We start from the raw sequence: 22,065 nt of genomic DNA on the forward strand, positions 1-22,065 counted from the left end.
TGAGCTCCAGATGCACTCATTCAGACAGCCAGAGCCATAAATAAAATCGAAAAGAATGCTCTCACTCCAGCATGGGTTTTACAGAGATGTGTTGAAGGTCTAGCAGATGGGTCTTGCTGTCTCAGCTTTTACCTGGGTAACAAAGTAAATGCATAAGGCCACTTACTGGCTCCTTCAATTCAAAACCTTTGCGTTTGCTCCCATATGCTCCTGTGAAGATACAGCTAATTTAAACAGTGAGCAAAATCCTACCCCCCAGGGAAGCTGATGGCAAAACTCCCGCTGCCTCCAGCAGGCTCTGGATGTTGCTCAACAGAAATGCAACTGGACGAGCTTTGACTAACAGCATAACAAATACTGTAATCAAATTTGTATTCTTTCATCTACAGATTTGCCACCCCAATGCTGCCCCTGATGCTGCTGTTGCCCTGTGGTTCTTGTCGACAACCAAACTAGCTACAGAGCTGCTGCTGCTCAGGCTGGGCTCACTGCAGCCTCTGACCATGCTCACAAGTAGCTCACTTCCGTGGAAGGATGAGAAATCCTCTTCTGAATTTGAACAAAACATCAAGGCAATTTGTCAAGCAGTAACTTTGTTTTGCTCAGTCTGTGTGCTTTTCTAATGAAGTTCTTATACAGGAGAAAACTGGAATTCTGCATTTGAAAGAGAGCGTACCAGGTAGCAGAATTTTCACCATCATCACTCAGTCTAGCTTTCATAAACATAAGTACTCTTTTTGACACCAGGCTGATGTTTGTGCAGATGGCAAGGAAATTTTACAGTCCATTTATTTCATCCCTGATGGATACAGTTAATGCTCACTGTTAACAATGGAACACACGCACATACATATACAAACAGACATGCATATACAGCCATGCTAAAAAAATATTTCTGACATGTTCTAATAAGGAATTAAATTGGCAAAGGCAGATTCCTGGCCTCAGCAGACACTAGAAGTTCATCCCCAGAGCTGTGTATTTGGCTGACATTAGTAAAAGTTGTGCACTGTGAATAACCAAGCAATGCTTCCAGGATTAGTATGTCTGGAAAATCAGTTTCTCTGTGTCTTTCTTCGTACTTACCAAAATACACCTGCTCACCTGTACTACTTAGCTTTAGACACAGCCATTTGGGTGGCCATATTCAGTTTGAGTACCGTGGATGCTCACTATTTGCCACATAAACCCAATACATTGCGGCACAAGGATCTGTCCTTACAGGCCTCAGACCCTCTTGTCAGAAAAACACTTGTCATTTTAAAAGTGTCTTCAATTCATTCCATTTCAGAACCAGGGAGTATTTTTTTCCTCTCAAGACTGGATTTAAAACAAATTCCTAGCATTAAGGAAGGAGGAGATGGCAGGGAGAGGAACACACAGCTGGGACCTCCCTCTCTGTAGTACACCCCCCCCAGCTTCCAGTCAAAGCACTGCTTTGTAGTACAGCTTGGGGAAAGAGGGAAGAAGGAAGAAGAGAATAAACATATTTGAAGACCGATGACTCAGACTATCTAGAGAATGCGCTTAAAGCAAGTTTGCTTTGTCAATGGCAGGGCCCTGCTGTTTGCTTTACCCCTTTTAGGCTGGGTCACCCTGATTCTTTTTTGCCATATAATGGTGACATAACTAAGTGGCCAGGAGGAAGCTGTCTCATCTATCATAAAAGCACTGTGCAGTAATCATAGGTGGCTACTGTTCAAGACAAAGCCAAGAAGTCCACTTTCAAGAATGTGCTGGGCTGTCATTCTGAAGAACACATTTATTAGCAAACTCCTGTTTTTACAAGCCACAAATCAAGACACAGCTCCCTTCAGTGCGTGACTGGCTTTATGAATCATGAGCCCTGCAGTGCATTGCCATGAGATGTTGTTTTAGAAATAAAATTGTTTGTTCAACAGCAGAACACCCTAGTTCAGCCTTCTCCTTCCACAACTGCTGCTTAGTCTCAAACCAGATGAAATGGCTCTGGAATTACACATGCATTTACTGTCCTCTTAGTACCTATCAGACTTGTATAAAAGCATCATGGTGGGTTTCTGACATCTGCTTAATTAGGCAACATTTTCCTCACAGTATCTGGCTACTTTGCAAAACTAGGCAGAAAAGTCAAACAGGTCCAGCATAGTCAGTCATGTGACATTTAAAATTTTTGGGGGTAGGTAGAGGTTTGCCGAAGGAAGGAAGGAAGGAAGGAAGGAAGGAAGGAAGGAAGGAAGGAAGGAAGGAAGGAAGGAAGGAAAGAAGGGAGGGAGGGAGGGAGGGAGGAAGAGAGGGAGGGAAAGAAAGAAAGAAAGAAAGAAAGAAAGAAAGAAAGAAAGAAAGAAAGAAAGAAAGAAAGAAAGAAAGAAAGAAAGAAAGAAAGAAAGAAAGAAAGAAAGAAAGAAAGAAAGAAAGAAAGAAAGAAAGAAAGAAAGAAAGAAAGAAAGAAAGAAAGAAAGAAAGAAAAGAAAGAAAGAAAGAAAGAAAGAAAGAAAGAAAGAACGAACGAACAGTGGCTAGCACTGTACCAAACCACAGGTCAACAGATTTCAATGGTCCAAGGTTAAAATTGGTCTCCAGCTAGCTGCACAGACTTATCCCACAGGTATTAAACAGGAAATTTCTAAAGCTTAAAAATAGTTACAGTTATGCGACTTACTCTTGTAAAAGGATTTTTATCATGTACATGAAGACTAAAAGCTTTCCCCCTTTGAAATGTTATTTCTATTTGACACTTCCTCTACAGCACAGCAAGGCTATGTTTTTCTCTCTTGCACAGGCTGTGGGTTGAGTTTTGTTTTCCTATTTTGTCCCTTTTTCTTTCACAAATCAAGCTGTCAGCGGCACGGGAAGTAAATCTGTAATTGGGACACGTAAGAGCTCTGTTCTGAGACTGCATTGCTGCCCCCAGTAAAGTCACCCTTGGAAACAAGAGCACTTGAGAATATTTCAGCACACAGTGAAAGGCTTTTTGCTATGGTTTATTTAGCTGAAAAGGAAAAGCATATTTCAAGTAAAAAGCCCCAGAGATTAGAGATGGTAAAAGTATGTGGTCCCTGTCGATCTTCCTGCTATTGCAGGCCACAACCTCTAAAGAGCACTGTGGGTGAAAATCCGCTCTGGTGAGGACAACTCTTTTGGCCTGGCAGATAAATCTAGTTTCCTTGGACTGATATGAAAGCCAAACAACAGTCTGCGCTCCTTTACGGCTACCGCAGCCACTCCCAAAGCTAAGAGAGCCCAGCCCAAGACTGAAGAGCCAAGCCGCGATGAGCAGCTACCCCAGTGGCTCCAGCCAGCGGCCATCTTCTCCCTCACTGCCCCATACAGGGCCCAGTGGCTGCAGCCCCTATGCCCAGCAGGCCCGTCCCATCTGTGCCCAGATGCTACTTCTGGCCACCACCTCCCAGGTGGCCCAAGCTACACAGGGCCATCTCCTGGTGGGCCCTGGCACCAATTTCCACCAGCAGATGCTCTGTGCTTGGCCCGCCCCGCTACCTAACTCCCCGGGCAGCCGCACAGCCGCGACCTGCCGGTGCCCAGGCGGCCGAGCGCTTCTTGGCAACCATTAATCATACATCGCATGAGGAGCAGTGCCTGAACGAGGGCTAGGCTTTCCTCTCAGCCCCATGTAAAGGACATGAAAGGTTTTGGCCATGCAGAAAAGGGACCCAAATGAGTGGTAATTAACTCGCATGACTACAAAGGCTAACAACTTCGGCACTTGCAAAGGGGATCAGAGGCAGCTGAGCTGAGAAAGAACTGCAGCAGAGCAAGTATTTGCCTGGGAGCAAACACTGCCAGAGTGCTTATTTTAGAATGAATAGTCATGTTGGTAAACTAGGGCTAACTATTGAACAAATAGCTCACATTACAGCATACCGAGGTACACTACTTCCACCCTTTGATCCACTGACTGATGGACTTACTGTAGCGTTCTTTTCTTCAGAAATTGAAAAGAAAAAAAAACACACACACACACCAAAACCCACAATTTATCCTATATAGCATGCCCTGATTTTTTTTTTTTTGGTACAGTCTTTCCACAAAGTAATAGCAATGAGACTTGTATGAAAAAGGAACCTCAAAAAGCCTTACTCATTTCTGCATGAGATACTTACACTCAGCATGATCATGTGGTTTGTAAAGAGAAAATGAGCAAGTACATTAAAAGTTTTTCAATAAATCAACATGTGACAGTTAACCCTTACTCATGTATCAGTCAGGACATGCAAGCTTTAGTGCCCCTTTAGTTTCTGATATTTTAACACTAAGGCAGCCCACAGCATCAGGATTTGGCCTGCTGTTCAGCTATGTGCTATGTCACCTGCCACACTCTGTGTGCCACTTAAAATACCAGTGTGGACAATGAATATGATTCCTGTATTTTTTAAGAAACAGGGAAAGAGAGCAGGGTTTGGGGGAGTGTTTTTTAGGACAGTCAAAATTCACTCTGAAAATTACAAGTAAAATGAATTCCGATTAACACCATGAAAGTAACCACATCTGATCTGCAAACACATGGAATGATGAGTAAAAGTTTATTTTTTACATGAACTGCTTTAAACTGATCACAAACTTAGGGGATTTGGCAGGGATTAAAGATTCACTTGGCAGCTGCTGTGTCCTTTAATAAGCTTCTTAACATCTATACTGACAGAAGCAGTGTGTCCCCATTTTAGCAAACCAGTCTGTCTCTGTCCAGGCTTCATTGCAGCTCCAGGGGCCAGGAAAAAGTGTTAAATGCAGTGATTCTTCTGCCCCCTTCAGGGAAATAATCTACTAAGTAGATTTTCTTCAGACCCAGCCTTTGTGGAGCAGACAATAAAAGTATTAACTTGATTTCCGGCAGCTGCATGTAGCGTGTGGCTCTTCATGCTCTATTGAGGAGAAATTCACATAGCAAAAAACTGTGTTGGGCAGTGCTGTGTCCTGTTTTGGTACCTCCTGCCTTGGTTCAAGTCCACATCAAGCTTCTTCCTGAAGACTTACTCAGCTCTGTAAGGATGGCCTCACTTTTTTCAGTATCCAAGAGTCCCAAGGGCTTCCCTGCCACAGCCAGCACAGCCACAGTCTGACCCAGTCAAACCATCTTAATCTCTGTTTTGCACCCCCAGTCATAACACGGAAATGCAAAAAAAAAAATCTTTCCTCTTTCCAGATAAGTATTTTTCTCATCTTCAGATGGCACACTTCTTAGGACATGGGGGGGTTGACCATGTACTTACACAGAACCAAGCACAAATCACCCTTTGCTCTAAGTCTTTGTGGTTTCTGTGTTAAGAATAACTCCCTAAGATGCTGAATACTTTTTACTCAATGGCATTTATAGTTGAAACCACTGTAAAGCAGACCAGGCAGATTCTTACACTGGACCTTTAGTTTCATCTGGTTTCCATCCCCCTGACTTTCTATGTTCCGGGCAATTCCAGGCAAGTTTATTGCTGGTCTTACACTTGTCTTGTACAATCTTACACTGCTGGAGCCGTGCAAGTAAGGAACTGTAATAACAATACTAACTGCTCAGTTTTGACAGGACATAGCTATTTTTACTGGATTACTTTTCTGGCACAGTACTTAAAACACCAAATGATTTGACACCTGTAATTTTATACTTGGAATAACACAAGGTATTCATACTTCTTTTTATGTAAAGTAAGATAAAAGCAAATACTACATATGTTCTCATTCCAGTGCTGCTGTCTGGCAACTATGTGCCTAGGGGAAAAAAAAAAAATTAAAAAAAAAAAAAAAGTTCTGTTATGTTACAGAATATGTGGAAAAGTAAAAGCTATGGAAAACAAATTATTAAGTATCTGATTTATTCCCCTGTTAGCACTAGACTGCTCTCTGCAGCATGTTTGAGTGTTGTGTCCAGTCTGGTTTTACGAGTTTCACATTACTTTCATTTATATCTTTAATACAGCGCTGAGTCCAGTGCGGTTTGGTACTGCTTATTTTCTTCGTCTTTCAACTAGAAGACTCAGTAGTAGACCAGCTGTTCATATAGAGTCTGCTCCAAAACTACTGGAAAAAATCTGGACTCTTTCCACTGACTTCAACAGACTTTGGATCAGGCTCACAGAAAGTCGGAGAATACATTTCATGTAAGACTAAGCAGGTTACAGTCAGCAAAGTATAAAGAGGATTAGCTGTGTACAATCCAAACGCGTATTACTCTGCATGCTTTGGAAACAACTGGCTAACACACTTTCGCTTTCACAGGAAGAAAAGGCCAGATTCATTTCAGGTGCCCATCCACTAAGTCAACGCCACAACGCCAGCAGCGAATTTAATCTGGACTCTGCCCAGTTAGCCTCATTACAACTGAGATTTGCCTAAACTGGAGGTGAGGAAATGTATTTTCTATAAATACAAAAAGAATAAGCAAATGCTTTCTGCTTTCCAGTTGAACTCTTTGGAGAGACTCCTATGGAGTGAGGATTTGGGCAAACATAATGTGTTTGTAATGCTCTTTGTTCTTTCAGGAAAGGTTTGTCTCTCTTTTCTCTTCAGAACCTAAAATGGGTCGTATTTGGTTTAAAATACATATACTTAGACCATCACCAAAACAGATGGGTGGCCGAAACTGCTAATTCGAGCTTATTTTACAGAACACTGATACTGCAACACCCACCCACTGTGTATGCTTTGATTGCACGACTTCTGAGAACTAGAACGTGTTTTATCAAGAATTACTTTATCAGTGGGGTATTCATACTGAACAATACAGTCAAACAAAGATGGTGGAGTGCAGTTATTCTTCCCACCCTTTCAAAGTTCACAGCAAACCCTGTCAGTTAATGATGTTCTCAGCTGCTGAGAATGCTTTAATCAATCAGACTTTTTTTTTTTTTTCTTTTTTTTTTCCTGCTCCCTCTGTTCCCTATGGACAGGGAAACTTCGTGGCACTGCTTTGTTGTATGATGTGTACAGTTATAACCTACGCTAAAAGTATGCCATTAATGAATGAACACTGGGTGTGTGTGTCAAGCAGATGAGAACCTTCTTTTGATCTTCTGTGCTCCAGCGCTGTGGCAGACGGATGTCTAAACTGCTTTATTAATGTGCTGAAGTCTGCTATCATTTCTCAGACAATACAAAAGGAATAATCAGAATTTCATCACATTTTATTTTCTGATCTTCTACCTCAAACCTGTCTTGATGTTATATAGTTGAAAAATAACTGTTTTTCCCCTTATTTATACCTTTTCCAGGGTGTTGGGAAGAAGATATCATGGACTTGACACTCTCTGTAGCAGTTATCATAAGCTTCTCAAAATTCTGTTTAATTTCAAAGCAGTTTTCATAAGATATGCAATTTCCTGTAAGACCATGACATAGAATATTCCTGATAACACTTCCAAAACTGATTCTTAAACTGTGGTGCCATGAAAACTGTGAATCCACACGCTGATTTGAATGACACTTCCCTGAACTGAATGACAAATCTTTAAGTGACAAGGGCAAGAAAAGAAGAGGCACAGTAGTGACTCTGTTCTGCGAAAGAAATAAATGAAAATACTGCTTCATAGGCAGTTAAGCTGATCTAACACATCACTGTTGCAAAAGTGCAAGGACAAGTCCCTCTCACAGTCTTTTTCTGAGCCTCCTGGCTGCAGTTGAAGAAGCTTTGGTACTCCTCTGGTCCTTCGACTTAAACTTGTCATTTAGCTTGCTGATTTACATCACTATTCCAGAGAAAAATATCCACCTTTCTGTTTTTTTTTTCTTCTTCCAGGCTAATAAGTCAAAACGGCTAATGGAGAGACCCAGAACACACCAGAACCTACACAATGGGAGCATCAGGATGTCCAAGGCCACGGGGACTGGGGGCTGCCACCTCTCTCTTTTGGCAGCAGCAAACTGTGAAATTGTCTCAGGGTGTCTTGTGGAAGTACTACATTACTGCAAGTACTTGTCATTAGAGGGAAAAGGGAAATCAAAGGAAGAAGTGGAATAAGTATGAATCCTGATCAATGTTGTTTTGGAGGAGTGTGGATATAAGGTGGCAAGCGTTAGGGGTAGGAATCCCCCGTGCCTACAGAGGATTTCATGGGCAGCAAACAGCAAGTGCCTATGCAGCAGCTGCAGCACACCCAGGAACGAGCGGATGTATAATCTACATGTAAATAACTGCATAGTTCCCTTCTGAAAGTATGGGGCAGACTGCACAGTCCTAGTAGCTGCACAACATGTTTACAGCAAGTCTGCTGTTTCTGAAGAGTTTCGTACTTACTATGCACGGGAAGAGAGCACAGCACAGACAGCTGCTCCTGCTAGGCTGCTTCATGTTCTGTGACTGCAGAGCATGCTCACACTCCTTATGTCCACGGTCTCCAGGCATGCAGCAACTAGTTCAGAAATGTCTGCTCCCTACACCTACCAGACATCCAGTAAGCCCAGAATTTTTAATGAAGTCCTCAAAATCTACCTACATTTGATTTCCAGTCAGAAAGAGTAAATATGTATGGGAAAACTAAGCCTGCAACATCCAGAAAGTTCTTCTCTACCTGTAGAAAAACAAACATGGGGCAACAGAAGTTTGGGAACATCTGTTATTAAGAACTGAAGACAGGGATAGAGCTCAAGTCTTAAATTCTTCACCTGTCTTCTCTAGTGCCTTGATTTACCGTAACTCCATTTTACTACAGAGTTGAAGCGACATGCTTTCACATAATGGCAATGTGAGAGGTGTCCTGCAGTTCAGCTTCACAAATATTCCTGTTGCTGGGGCCACTACAAAACCTGCATTGGGAACTTATTTCAAGTCTAGACACCCGTGAAGAAAATAACTGTAAACGAGTAAGAGGCTATGCACTATTGTGAGAATCCACCCTTCTCTCTCCTTTATATGGCGTTGGCTTATAAAATTAATTACTTATGTACCTCACAGAGATGCAATACTTAATTAATATTTGTTAAGTGCTTTGAAATTCTCGTTGAAGGCATCATACCAGTGTGTATTATGACTAACAGTGTGAAAGTGATGCCAATGGTGTTGCTCAAGCAGAATGCTGAAGGGATATCTACTGAGTTTCTCATTTAAAAAGGGGCATGGATATGAAGAAGGTTTAGGAAAGTGTTTTAAGACGCAGTTTATCACAGAGGAACAGGAAGAATTCAGGAGGAAGAGTGCTGAAACACTTTTCAGAGTGTGCATTAACTCCTGTAAAGTAAGAGAGTAAGTACCTAGCATAAAATCCTGGCACCAGTCAAGTACATGGAAAATGTTTTCACCAACTTCAGTGAGGTGAAGATTGTATTTTAGGATTAGCTCCTCTCACAATTTCTAAGACATGTATCCAGCATCCCATACACTGGTTTGCAACTTTGTGTGGCTGTTTGTTTACAGTTTAGGTTCAAGAAACAGCCTCATCAAGCTAGGGCATGCTTACCATGCAAAAGTAACTCCAAATCACCTTTCTACTACATCCCACATTTAGAGTAAATCTTTCCATTCTGTTAATGAATTTGGACCTGAGCTACCTATATAGGTTGGTGGCAAAACTTCAATTAAATGGAAGCAGGGTGGAGATCACCATATATTTTGTAATGAAGGGGGGAAGAAAACACCCTATATGTAACAGTGGCTGTAACCCATATACGACCATAAGTTTCAGTTCATTTATTCCAAAGCCTGTGGAATTTCTAATTAATTCCTGACAGTGGGGAAAATGAGACTATGTAAATTAAAACTTTTTTTTTTTTTTTTTTTAAAGCAAAATACAGAATATTTGTATTTCAGGATTACTCCTTCATGCCTAGCAGGACAGACATACACCTCACCACTTCAGGGTAAGGGAGGGAGAGTTAAAGAGCACAATTTCCACCTGGAAGCCTTGCACCTGGGAAGCTTGAAGGAGAAATGCTATAAATAGTAGCAGGTAAGAGGCAGGAGGAATTGAAAGAACCTGGGATCTTCACCCTTAGGTAGGAGACTGAATGTGTTATAAAACACTTTTTTTTTTTTTTTTTAAGGAATGAGGCTTGTTATTTATTGTATATGGGGCTCTTAGTAAACTGTTAACTGTGTTGTTTTTTGTTTTTGTTTTGTTTTTTATACAAATGGTGTGTTATGGCTTCTGTTGAGTATCTCTATGTATTCCTATACTGCATAGGGAATCCTAGAAGTACTACCTATTGTAAATAATCTCTAATTGTAGGCTTCACCAATTTTGCCACATGTAGAAATGTACTACATCAAGCCAGCACTTCTAAAGCACCACTGTGTCTGTGCTGTTGGCTAGACCAAATGTAATGATAAAAAAAAAAGTTCTTAATATTATACACTATGTGTTTGTGCTAATATGCTACATCTTTATAGTTAAGATAGATTGGTAAGACTTAGAGCTATACTATAGCCTCTGAAGCATGTAGGTATTTAGTTTTCTCCCTGTGTACTTGTATAGCTGTATCCACTAATGCACATCTTCTGTAAAACCCAAGGATGCCAGAATTAAACTTAGATAACTGCAGCTCTAATAACTTGTGTGCAGTTCTCTGCTTCCTATTTAACAGAAGGCTTTCCCAAGCTTCTTACAGCAGCTCATGTTGTAGCTATATGTGCTGACAGTTGCTTTCCAGTCCTACTGGAATAAGCAACATCATTCTTCCATCTGAACTCAATACTCAAGCTGGTTTGGCATCTGACCTAAACCATGCTGCAGCCCTCTGAATTCCAGGGTGGAATGATGGTAAAGGGCCACGGCAGGACTCCAGCCTAAAGCTCTTAATTCACTACAAGTTAAATGGCTGGTATTTGGAGTTGTGTGAAAACAGTGCCGCGGCACTTCTTTAGACAGATAAGCTGTCTTTTTCCTCTGAATGCTCATTAATAAGATACTTGCTGGGCAAGTGTCCCATCAAACATGACAAATGTTTCTCTGCAGCCTACCTTTTACTAGGGCTGGTGATAATGGTGGGAAGGTAGCATAGAGGAAAAATGATTGTCTGCTGCTTGGCAAGACTGCTTTGAGGGAAAGTCCCTCCAAAGACCCTTACTTGTGCTTTGCAGGGAGCTCATTCAGAGGAGAATGACATAAGAGATAAATGTGTTTTATGTGAGTCAGAGTTAGTGATACCATTCACATTGAGCTAACAAGACATAGAGGATTTTTAAGACAATACCTTTTCCTCCCATAAGACTTAACAAAAATATTTCATGGCTTGTTCTCCTCACTGAGTCCATCTACATTATCCCTGATTTTTTTTTAGCTGGCTAGCCCTAGCTTTCACAGAATCACAGAACTGTAGGGGTTGGAAGGGACCTTGAAAGATCATTGGGTCCAACCCCCCACCAAAGCAGGTTCCTCAGAGCAGGCTGCCCAGGTAGGTGTCCAGACAAGCCTTGAATATCTCCAGAGAAGGAGACTCAGACAAGCTTTCTTGTACTGGTTTATACTCTCCCTCCCTGGTAGGTTTAAAAAGCAGTCTAGTAGCAATCTCTGTCAAAACCAACAAATAAAAAAACCCACCAATATCTATACGGAGAGGAGCTGAAGTGCCTCTAAGCACATCTGATAGAGCCTCATTGCTCTACCTACCATGCTTTTCATATATGTTTTCCAGAGTCAATCCTTGCAGCTCTAATCTAAGTTACAACATTTCTGTGCCTGGTTCTAATGTTAATGATGCTTTCATGTTTTTCCTATGCCACAAACAGGACACAAATCCTTGTTTTCTTGTCAGTTTTTCTCTGACAAGACTTGCATTCCTTCCACCTATAACCTGCCACAGGGAATCCTGTAAATACAGGGTGAGTAGACTGTTTAACAAATGTCTCTTCATTCCTGACCATCTTCTCTTCTCCCAGCTCATAAATACCCTACATACATTTCCCACCCTCAGGTGAATAATTTTTCACGTAACTTTTAACCCAGTGTTGTTTAGATGAGCCTGTCTTTTCAAGCAGTCTAACTCCTGGTGTACCAACCCTTGTTTACACCTTCAATTTGTGGCATTCACCAACACCATACAAACAGTTGCAGAGGGCTGAGACTGGGAAACACTGACCTAAGATTATGGAAACATGAGGGTTGAAAAGACCTACAAGATCCTCTGGTGCAACCACCCCCTACCACCAATGTCACCCACTAAACCATGTCCCCAAGCACCACGTCCAACCTTTTCTTGAACATCCCCAGGGATGGTGACTCTACCACCTCCCTGGGCAACCCGTCCCAATGCCTGACTGCTCCTTCTGAGAAGAAATGTCTCCTCATTTCCAACCTGACCCTCCCCTGGCACAACTTCAGGCTAGTCCCTCTTGTCCTAAAGATGTTTGGAAATGTCAGAGTTCTCGTGGATCAAACATCCCAATGGGTGTTCCTGTTCCCTATGGGCCTTCCTTCAGGGAGAGTTCAAATAGATCAGTTCCTAATTAGCTTAACACTAGACTGATCTCTTAGATACAGCCAGCAGTAATTATACCTCAGGAAATAGTACAGGTTTGTAAATCAGAATATCTCATGCTAAGGGCTCTATATAGGTCACTGTATCCCACAATATAGGTCATGTGTGGTCAGTTTGGAATCACTCTTGTGAGCTCTCCCACCCATGAGTGGGTGGGCATGGGGGCACACATGCTCCTGAGGTGCAGCTTCTGGTGGTCTATCTGAAAACTTCGAGGTCAAGCCAAAGTGCTGGACACAAATATTGCTTCAAGACAACATTCCTGGTTCTAGCTCATTTAGCATCATCAAAATGAGCACCTACACTAGGTCTAAAATGTAGATCAACACCTGCCAGACAGAGTAGGAGACTGCTGCTGGCATTAACGATGTTAATCTGCATCTGGAGCATGGCACGCAGGACATGGAAGATTTCTATCTGTTAGTTAATAGTGGGAGAAGCTTGCTTTGAAGAACAGCATTGTAGATACAGCTAAATATGTGAAAAACAAAAACATTCACTATTTGTGTGTCTCTAGTTTGATCTGTGAGGTGCCCTATAACAAGATAGCAGAAAACATTTTTAGCTAAAGCATAATTAGCCTTACTATGTATATTGTAGTGATTAAGCCCAAGAACAACTTCTCTGGGGGGGTTGAGTGAAAATAGTGGGGAAGGGGGGAAAAACCCACCAAATTATCTGCTATATGCAGAGCATATGCAAAGTATTGAGGCATTTCCAGAAACAAGGACTATGTAGTTTTAGCTTTTGGTATGCTGTACAATGATTTAATGAAAATATGTAAATACAAAGAAAAGCAAATTACCTTGCCCTCCCTGGAGGTGACAAGGGTTTAGATATATTTGTTGTTACTGCTGTGCTGTTTTTAATGAAAAACATCCCTGTCTTCCCCAATACATAAAAGTAATCTATTGTCTAACTGTAGATGCTCTAATATCAGAAAGCATTTCTGGAATATGCTTAAAAGCAAGTAGTTGATGTCTTTTTCAAGTATTTTACAAGAGGAAAAAGACTAAGATGTAACGCTGAACTGGTAACTGTAAAATCTCAAGTTCTCTTGTGTATCAGGTAGTTTTCCAGAAGCATACTCTCAAACCATTTATAATCCTTATGATATGCTGAGCAGACAAATCTAAGACCATATCTTCAAGAGGTTACATCCCACATTAGCTTTATGGTCCTGTAACTGCTGCTTGCTTACAGAAACTGAGAAACAATACAGGTTTTTTCTCTGCAACCTCCCCAGCTATGCAAAATCACAGCTCTAAATTCTAGACGGAGTCGCTAACAGCTCTACAGACAAATGGAAGAACCCATCTAAGTTCCTTTCTTCCTCTCTTTGCTCTTCCCCCAGCTTGAATATGTATGCATATTGTGTTCATGCACATCAGTTGTTGACTTCAGCTTTTGTGGCACTTCCGCAGCTGAGAGTTGGACAAGCGGCGAGGTGTCTCAGTGCAAAGCAGGCGTCCTTCAGATCAGTATCTTAAGATCAGTTACAGTTCTCAGAACAACCACAAGTAGGGCTGCCACCAAATGATTCTCAGAGCTGCTCTAAAGGCTGTCCTGCTGACTTCCTAGGTAAGGTAGCCTGAGAAAATAAGAGAACCTGTTGTGAAATAATGCTTGAGTGGAGCTCTGGTGAACACCAGATCAGTCACATTCACCTGTGCCTGCTAGACTGTGCCAGGCCTATACAAAAGGCCAAGTGCAGGAACAGTCACATTGTTGAGGAGGGCATGTGGGTGCCTCTCCCTTTGTGTAAGCAGCAACAGTAAAAGATACCTTAACTGTAGCAAAAACAACCCAGCATCAACTCTTCCTCTTGCTTCATCTTATGCTGTGGTCAGATCTGCAAAGTTAAGCATGTATCTTGCTTTTTTTTTTTTTTTTTTTTTTTTTTCCTCCTCTGGCATTATGTCAAAACCCAGAAGTTTTGTATTAGTACTTTCTCAGCCACTTTTCTATATCAACAGACATGCAAAGCCTCTGACTTCTAGGGAATAACCAGCTTTGAAGTAAAATACAGGCAGCAATAATCCATGCACACTTCATTAACTTCAGAACTGCTAAAGCAAAGTACTACTTAGAAAAAGCTGTAACATAGTAATGAAGGGTTTGGGTTTTATTTTTCTAATCCTGAAAGCTCCTTATCTCTATTCTCCATGTTTTTTCATTCAATTTACAGAAGTCCAAATTAAAGCTCATGTAACAAAGACGCTAAGTTTTGACTAACCTCTTCACTTCCTGCCCTACTCCCTCAATGCAATCCCTTTCTTCCTTAGGGGAACAAATGCAACAACTTGAACTGCTGCATTGTTTGGTTAAGATAACAATAATTTGAGTTGCTGAAATATCCCAAACCAGCCAAATGCCATTGAACACACAAAGTAAATGCGAAGAAAAGTTAAGATAGTGAAAGCCAGTAATTCTTTTCAAGTTTTAACCGAGACAAAGTGATCTCTAAGCACTACACTGCCGAAAGGACAGTATTTTATCTCTCGTCAACATGCATGCATCTTTTTCTACCACACCCCAGTCACATTTAAGAGCATTTAACGTGGGCTACTGCAGGCAATGTAACTAGTTTACTGCTCACATTTCAGTTGAAGCGTGTCAAAACAGACAGTGTATATTAATGCTGCATCGAGGTGCAGCTGTAACCCTCTGCTGAAAGGGGTGCAAGAGTGGGCATCTGCAGGGTATGCCATGCCCGGAAAGCTGTGATACACTGGAAAACCAACTTCTAAGAAGCCAGCGGATGGCCAAACCCGATACAAGACGTACAGCACGATGTGCGGCTGGGGCAGTGGAACAGGGCCATCTTGCTGTCGCAGCCTGCTATTGCTCCAGGTTGTGAATGGAAAGTGGCCTAAGGGGGCAGGCTCACTCTTTCGTGTGTCAGTGCTTCGGTTTATCAAAAAACGGCACTAAAAGAAGCAATCCAGCCAACTTTTGTGCCCTATGCTACGTGCTCTCTTCTTGTGCTTCACGTAAATCAGCAGGAAGTGAATAACTTTAAACCAACCGGGCAGGGAGGCACAGGAGGAGCTAGCTTCAATAAAAAGGGATGGGGGCGAGCACACTGACAGACAGACCTTGTCTCATTTAGGGATGATCAATCTTAAACTGGAAGGCTTTGATTTTTAAGGAAAGCTAGCAATTCGTTTTCTTCATGGTGTTATAAGAACATTAAAATATGCTCAGGACAACTCATTCAAAAGTTGTAGTAGAATGGAAAGGCAAATTGGACTGTAGTTTTCTTTGTGGGTGGATGACACAGTAAATGATCTGCTTTGTCTGCTTTAATTCTTCAAATTTCTTCTAGCTGTGCTTCTGCCATTAGCTTTCCTGCAGCACACGGTACTGTGGGTCCATGCCTATTTTAACATCGCAGGGACTAAGTGCTGGTCCCACGGGGCAGCAGTGGGGCCGCTGCCTCCTGCACCCCAAACCACCTGCCCTGGAGCTGGCGGTGCACACTGGTGTCCCTGGAAAAGGTTATTTAAGTGGGTGAAGCTACTGTTAGGGGACACCTGCCCCTGAGTCGCCTTCACAGCAACCTGGATTGTTTTTCATTGGTTTTGGTCGTAGATCCCTAGATGAATTTGCCTCGCATCTAAAACCAGGCAATATGTACTTAAAATATAATCACCATTAGCACTGCCCTGCTAATTGCACTGTGTATATTACTGCAGTCGTTCCTCCCCTTACGTGTCCCAGACTCCTCGCTCACCAGGCATGCACCCACCTCCTGCACTGCTCCCCCCCGGGGTGCCACCCCGCTCTCACCCCCACCACCCTCACAAAGTGCTTTATCCGCCATTCCCCCCCCCCCCCCCCCCCCCCCCCCCCCCACACACACACACACACACACACAGAGCCTGGGGTCCCTCCCCGCCGCCATTTTGTGCCCCCTCCCCCGGCCGCCATCACGGCGGCGCCTGACTCACGGCAGCGGCGGGCGGGCGGGCTCACGCCTGGGCCGTGGTGGCCGCCATTGCTGCGGCGCTGCCAGGGGGCGCTGCGGGCGGCTGAGGAGCTGGGGGGGGAGGCGAAACTGTGGCCGCCGCTGTGTTTAAACAAGGGGTTGGATTTGGAGGTCCTTCTCTCTTCTTTGGGGCAGGATTGGGGGTTTCCTGGGACTGTGCCCTTTTGGGAGGGAGCGGCGGGTGTCCCGCTACCCTGACCTTGGCTGTGGAGGTGAGGGGCTTGTGGTTGGAGGGGAGCCTTGCTTATGTTCTCTGTCAGATGACAGAAAAGAGGAGTAAGTTGTATCTTTGCAACTGATTCTTTGCATCTAATTTGATCAAATTCCATAAACTGAGATATATATTTAATTACTATTATCTTTTCATTCCAAATGTATCCCTCATTATTGTACCACAAGCTGATGCCCCTGTCAGTTTATTTAGCAGGCTTTCTGGGGCTGTAACAGACCAGCACTTAGGCTCTAGCATTTGTAAAGTATGTTTATTGCTAGATTACAGGATCCTGAGTGTTGGCTCACAATAGCTTTGATTCATCTGAAATTAAATGGTGACTGTACCCGTAATTTCAGTGTGTTGTCCTGTTATTTCTCACTGTGTCATACATGCTTTGATAATACGTTGCATTGCTCTTCCTGACTGAGGAGCTGAATTCAACACTCTTCTCAATGCTGTTTTTTCTTATCCAAATAGTTTTCAACTTTTTTTTTTTTTTACATGTTTTGGCTTGCTGTACTAGTGGAATACTAGCTGCTATTGAATTCTCACAAACACACCTGCTTTTTCCCTTCAAGGACTTCAACTGCTTACCAGACAAGTTGTATCATCGCAGTGACAATTATTTTGTTGTGCAGTGTTTAGGCGTTCCTGACAAAATAATTGAAAAGTGAAAAACTGCTAGGTTGTAGCAAAGTGAGTTAATGCATCTGGCACTTGCTAGGACTTGTAACACTCCTGTGTCTGTGGCAGGTGAGAGTGGGGGGCAAAAAAAGACAAACAGCAAAACAAAGCAATGTGCAAATGTAACAAAAAATCCAGTGAGAAATACAGGACAACTAGAAGGGGGGTGGCAGCCCGTACTAGTGGGAAATCAACCTGTGCTTGTGCAAATAAGGCCTGTTAGGAGACTTGTCTGCAAAGCTGTAGGCTTTTTAACCCTCTTTCTTTCCTCAAGCCTTTAGTGCCTCTCTACTGACATCCATTCTTTGTGGGAATCTGTTACCTTTATGTTCAGTGGTGGTCTGACTCCAACATACCTAATTACTCTCTAAAAAAGAATCTGTTTTATACATTTCAGTCCTGAAGAAGGATTTTCACGCCAAAAGCTTGTCTACAGTTCTCAGCTATGCTTATGTAGTAGACCTAAGTACATCTGCAAGCCTTCTCCTTGTCAGTTTGCCATGATGAAAGCTGTACAATATCCATCCAACTTTGTTGAAGTTTAATTTGTATTGAAAGATCTTCATTATTTACAGATACTTTCTCTGCCATTTTCATACCAGTAGAGGAACAGACTGCTTAAGACAAGGCACTATTTGGTGTTGCTTCCAAAGTCAGTGTTTCCCCCTGCCCACATTCACCATCCTAGGGACCCCAGCTTCTCTTGCCGTGCTGGCTGCTCATCTCACAGCCACAAAAGGCTGCTCTGGAGTCCATGTCTCATTCCTCTCTGAAGGAAAAACTCCCCTGCACTCTGATCTTGCCTAGGTTTGGAGTTAAGTGTTCGGTTTGTTATCTGGCCACCTGCATAAATACACAAACCTGTGGCAGACCAAGCTTGAGGCTGTTCACAGGGATCAAACAGCAAGCAGTGATGCCAAAAAGCATAGTTGTCCGACAAGTTTACGCTAACCTAAATTTACAGCATGCTGGAAAGAGGCAGTTCTGTCCTGTTTGGCTGCATGTTGCCACTCCCACCCTTGTTTTGGAAGCTGATCCATCTGAAAAGTGGAGGTTTATATATATATATATATATATATATGTATAAGGTTAATTATGAGATCAAACAGGTTCTGGATCCTGTAGAACACATGGCTGTACAATTGATACCACTCTTTCTGAATCTGAAGATGCATCTGCCTCTAATCAGTCCCATATGCATTATTTCATACATTCTGCTATTTGTTATGGTTTCCTATCATGTGCTAATTGATTCATTATTTTTTGCTAAGCATACAGTCACATGCTACTCATTAGCAGTCCCATATGCTGAACTCATGTTGGATACCTTTTAAATGCCATATATCCTGGCCTGCCAGTCCTTCTATAGGCAAAACAACACATGTTGCTGACCTTCATTCATGCCTTGCACTTTAAACTTCCTGCTCATTAGTCTTCTATGTAATTCTTTAGTCACACTCTGGAGCTCCTCCTTATTGCAGTTGTGTAATGACTGTAATTAGAGCTGCTGATTACATAGATCCGTGCTTTAGCCTCTGGTACTACAAAGTGTTTGACAGGGGGAGGAAAGAATTTTGAAACACCATGTGACATTTTTGAAACACCCAGCATAGTTACATCAGTATAAAACCTGTGTTCAGATTAAGTTATTTTAGACCATGGAGGTCTCGCCTGTGTTATAGCTCTGTAAGTGGCTCAGAAAACATGACTATAGAAAAGCAAGTGTGGCTGTAAGGAGGCTAACTGGTTTCCTGACTACTTGCTGGTAGGGAAGTTAACTGGCCAGAATAAATGAGTGAGAAAAGATGAAAAGAATAGTTTATCCTATAACCTTACAATCCCATCCTGCAGATTTTTATAGTAAAGAATTAACAGGATCTACAGCTGCACTGAATTTTTAAGCCTTATAGGAAAAGATGGACTACTTATGCTATTACCACTTATAGATAGTGTGCCCTAAGGTTTTCTGGGAACAGGTTGAATAGAAGACATTTAGGTGGAAAAGATATTGTTACAGATTTCTCTGGAGTTATTTCTACTTTACATCTGAAGCAAGTGAGTACAGAAGCTTTGTACCTGCAGTCTGAATTTGACATGGTTTCAGGTGCTGTCATGGTCTGAGTGCCCAACATCAGCACGGTGTAGCACGAGCTGTGGAATTCACGCTGTGTGTTTGATATTCTGTTTATTGCAGGAACTACTGGCCTCCAGGAAAACAGCTGCACCCTCCCAGACTTTTATCTTCCAAGCCCCGAACGAAGCAGCTGAAAGCCCTGTTGCTGGTAGATAAGCAGCACAAGTTGAGGGGGTAGTAGAGAGGCTGGCAGTGAGAGCTAGGTAAAAAGCATCTCTCCAAGGAAAAGCTGGTGCTAAAGCATGGTGCATCACAGCCCTGGAAGCAATTTCTACAGGAAGCAGGGCAAATAGCCCTGAGTAAGAGCTTGTGTAATGCCTGGGTTGTCCCAGCAGCTACTCCTTGTGTGCAGCCTGCTTGGGCGAAGCCAGGTACAGGCTGACGCGGTTGCTTTTCCATCGCGGGGCTTGGCACTGCCGAGACCCCCATTTCCCTGAGCAAAGACTCAGCCTGCACCATAAACCCTGCGGATGCAACAACAGGGCTGATGTGCTGGGCTCTGGGTGGTGCTCGGCTGCGACTTCACCGGGGTCTTAACCCGGGCTGCTTAACCAGGGGCTTCTGCAGGTCCCCAGGGGGATGAGGACGCCCCTCGCTGGCCAGGTGCTGCTGTCTCCTTATCTGCCGGGCTGAGCGCCTGCCTGCAGCAGCCTCTGTGGTGCCGCAGCTGCTTGCTGCAGGGCGATATCCCGCCCCTATAGCGCCCTTATTGGGTTCCTGGCCCAGGGGGTGTTGCCGCAGCGGTGTCAGGGCAGCGGGGCATTGATGTGCTGCTGCGGCTGCAGCGCGTTGTGTAAGGAGGAGCTGCAGGGAGCGGAGGGGAATTAAGCAGGATCGCAGTTCTCCTCTGTGAATGGAAGAGGTTAGTGACTATTACTTAACCCCTGCTAACAGTAATTGGGGGCTGGAAGCACCGCTGTAGTTTTCTCGCCCCCAAGGTGGGGAAGCCAGCGGGGGGAGCAGAGAGAGGAGAAGAGAAAAGCCCTTTCTTTGGAAAAACGCCCAAGCTGCGCTGAAGCAGAGAATTAGCTTATAAATGATATGGAAGTGGCCAAGTAACACAGCGGGGTGGCTGGAGCAGTGTGTGGTGAGCAAGTGAGAGTCCACCCCGAGCCTCTTCTATGAGGTGTCTGCTGGGCTTCTTTACAGGAGTGCTGAGCTTCCTGCAAGCCCTGTTAAAAGCCATGGTTACTGCAGGTGTCTGACACCCCCTTCGGAAACCATAGCCCACTGACCTTAGTTCACCTGTGTGGAGATGATACTCTCCTATCCTGAAAGGATTGTGATGGATGGGGCTGTGTTCCAGACAACCTTTGGTGGGAAAACGGCAATTCTCATCTTCTCAGATGCATCACAGAATCCACGCGTGAAGTAGGAACTTTACTAATATTACTTTATCCTCTAGTCACAGCTGTCACTTACCTCTATCTTAACAAAAAAAAAGACCAAACAAACAAAAACAACAATCAAGCCTTGTGCTGTAGCTCGGCCTACTCACAGAAAGAGAGGCTCAGCCTTTATATAACTTTCCTGGTGTCATGCTGAACCTCCGCGTTGGAGGTTGTTCAAAAAATCAAGCTAGTGTTAATTAGGGCAGCAGTTTATTGAACTGATTTTGCGTGAAATCATTTTTATCACACTCCTTCCGTTGGTTTGCCAAATTAATTTTCCTGGATTGAAGGTAGTCATTCAGCTGTTAGTCCTCTGACTCCAGTTGCTAACGCAGAATGACACTGTGCCAAAAATCAATAATGTAGTTCTTGAGCATCTTCCTGTCATTTGTATGAATAATGGGCAAATAAAGACAAATCGGTTTCAATAATACAAAATAAAGACAAATCTGTTTCAATAATACAAATCCAAACTGACGTTTAGTTTTCACAAAATGAAGAGCAATAGTTAAATGTTTAAAAGTATACTCAGATAACTAAAATGAGACCAAGTTAGCTAAATATCCTTCACAGATGTTTATGTTAAGAACTAATAATATATTCTAACCAAATAGACAAGTTACGGAAATAAAACTAATAGTGCTCTTATATCAAAACCTCTCTAAACAGGTTATTGTGTTGTTTCAGTTGGAAACTGACAGCCTGAAACTTCCTTCAAAATGCCAAGACTTAACTTAGTTTGTTAACTGAACAAATGTTTAACAAACATTTAGTGAACATTAGTGAACAAACATTAGTGAACATTTGTTCACTGAAGTTAAAAATGAATAGGAAATATAATAAAGCCTTAGTTAAAGTCTTACTAAAACTATTGTCACAGGCAGTGGATGGAACTTAGACATTCAATTAATGATATTTTAAATATTTAAGTATTTAAAATATTAATGGTTAATATTTCTACTGTAGGACCGGGGAACTTCCCTTATACTTGAGGGTTAATGTATTCTGGACTTGTCCTGCTAAATTCATGTGGATGTTCTCAACAGACTCTTTTCTAATACCAACCTCACAGTTTCTTTAGCAAGTGAGCTCAGTTACTGCTTAGAAGCAACCAGAGTTTAAGTCAATGCAGTATAGTTTTTGTTATCCTTATAGGAAGGGCAGTGCGTATTTTATATAGCTGAAGAAAATAATTGATCTAATTTTCAGGGTTTTTATTATCCTTGTTACTTCCCAAATTGTTGCATTAACCAGA

The 22,065-nt window shown here is 42.6% G+C and overlaps 2 protein-coding genes and 1 long non-coding RNA gene across 5 annotated transcripts in view; 2 read left to right on the plus strand and 1 right to left on the minus strand.

Moving 5' to 3' along the window:
* LOC140001553 (uncharacterized) overlaps positions 1–2,200 on the plus strand; it is a 41,522-nt gene extending 39,322 nt beyond the window's left edge. The window contains exon 4 of the long non-coding RNA XR_011806850.1: positions 390–2,200. This is a non-coding gene — a long non-coding RNA (uncharacterized lncRNA). The remainder of the gene's footprint in view (positions 1–389) is intronic.
* The window catches only part of COA1 (cytochrome c oxidase assembly factor 1), a 52,676-nt gene extending 36,193 nt beyond the window's left edge, over positions 1–16,483 (minus strand). The window contains exon 1 of the mRNA XM_027451320.3: positions 16,350–16,483. The gene's annotated coding sequence lies outside the window, so the exon portion shown is untranslated. The remainder of the gene's footprint in view (positions 1–16,349) is intronic.
* The window catches only part of BLVRA (biliverdin reductase A), a 44,748-nt gene continuing 28,756 nt past the window's right edge, over positions 6,074–22,065 (plus strand). The window contains exons 1-3 of one of the 3 annotated variants that reach the window (XM_072033087.1): positions 6,074–6,089; positions 6,208–6,331; positions 7,724–9,915. Coding sequence is in view for 1 of the 3 variants with exons in the window: in NM_001310378.1 (NP_001297307.1) it covers positions 20,273–20,281 (9 nt within the window). In the remaining 2 variants the exon portion in view is untranslated. 3 annotated transcript variants of the gene reach the window in all.

This window comes from Anas platyrhynchos, chromosome 2 (genome assembly GCF_047663525.1).
Source record: "Anas platyrhynchos isolate ZD024472 breed Pekin duck chromosome 2, IASCAAS_PekinDuck_T2T, whole genome shotgun sequence".
Classification (NCBI taxonomy): Eukaryota; Metazoa; Chordata; class Aves; order Anseriformes; family Anatidae; genus Anas; species Anas platyrhynchos.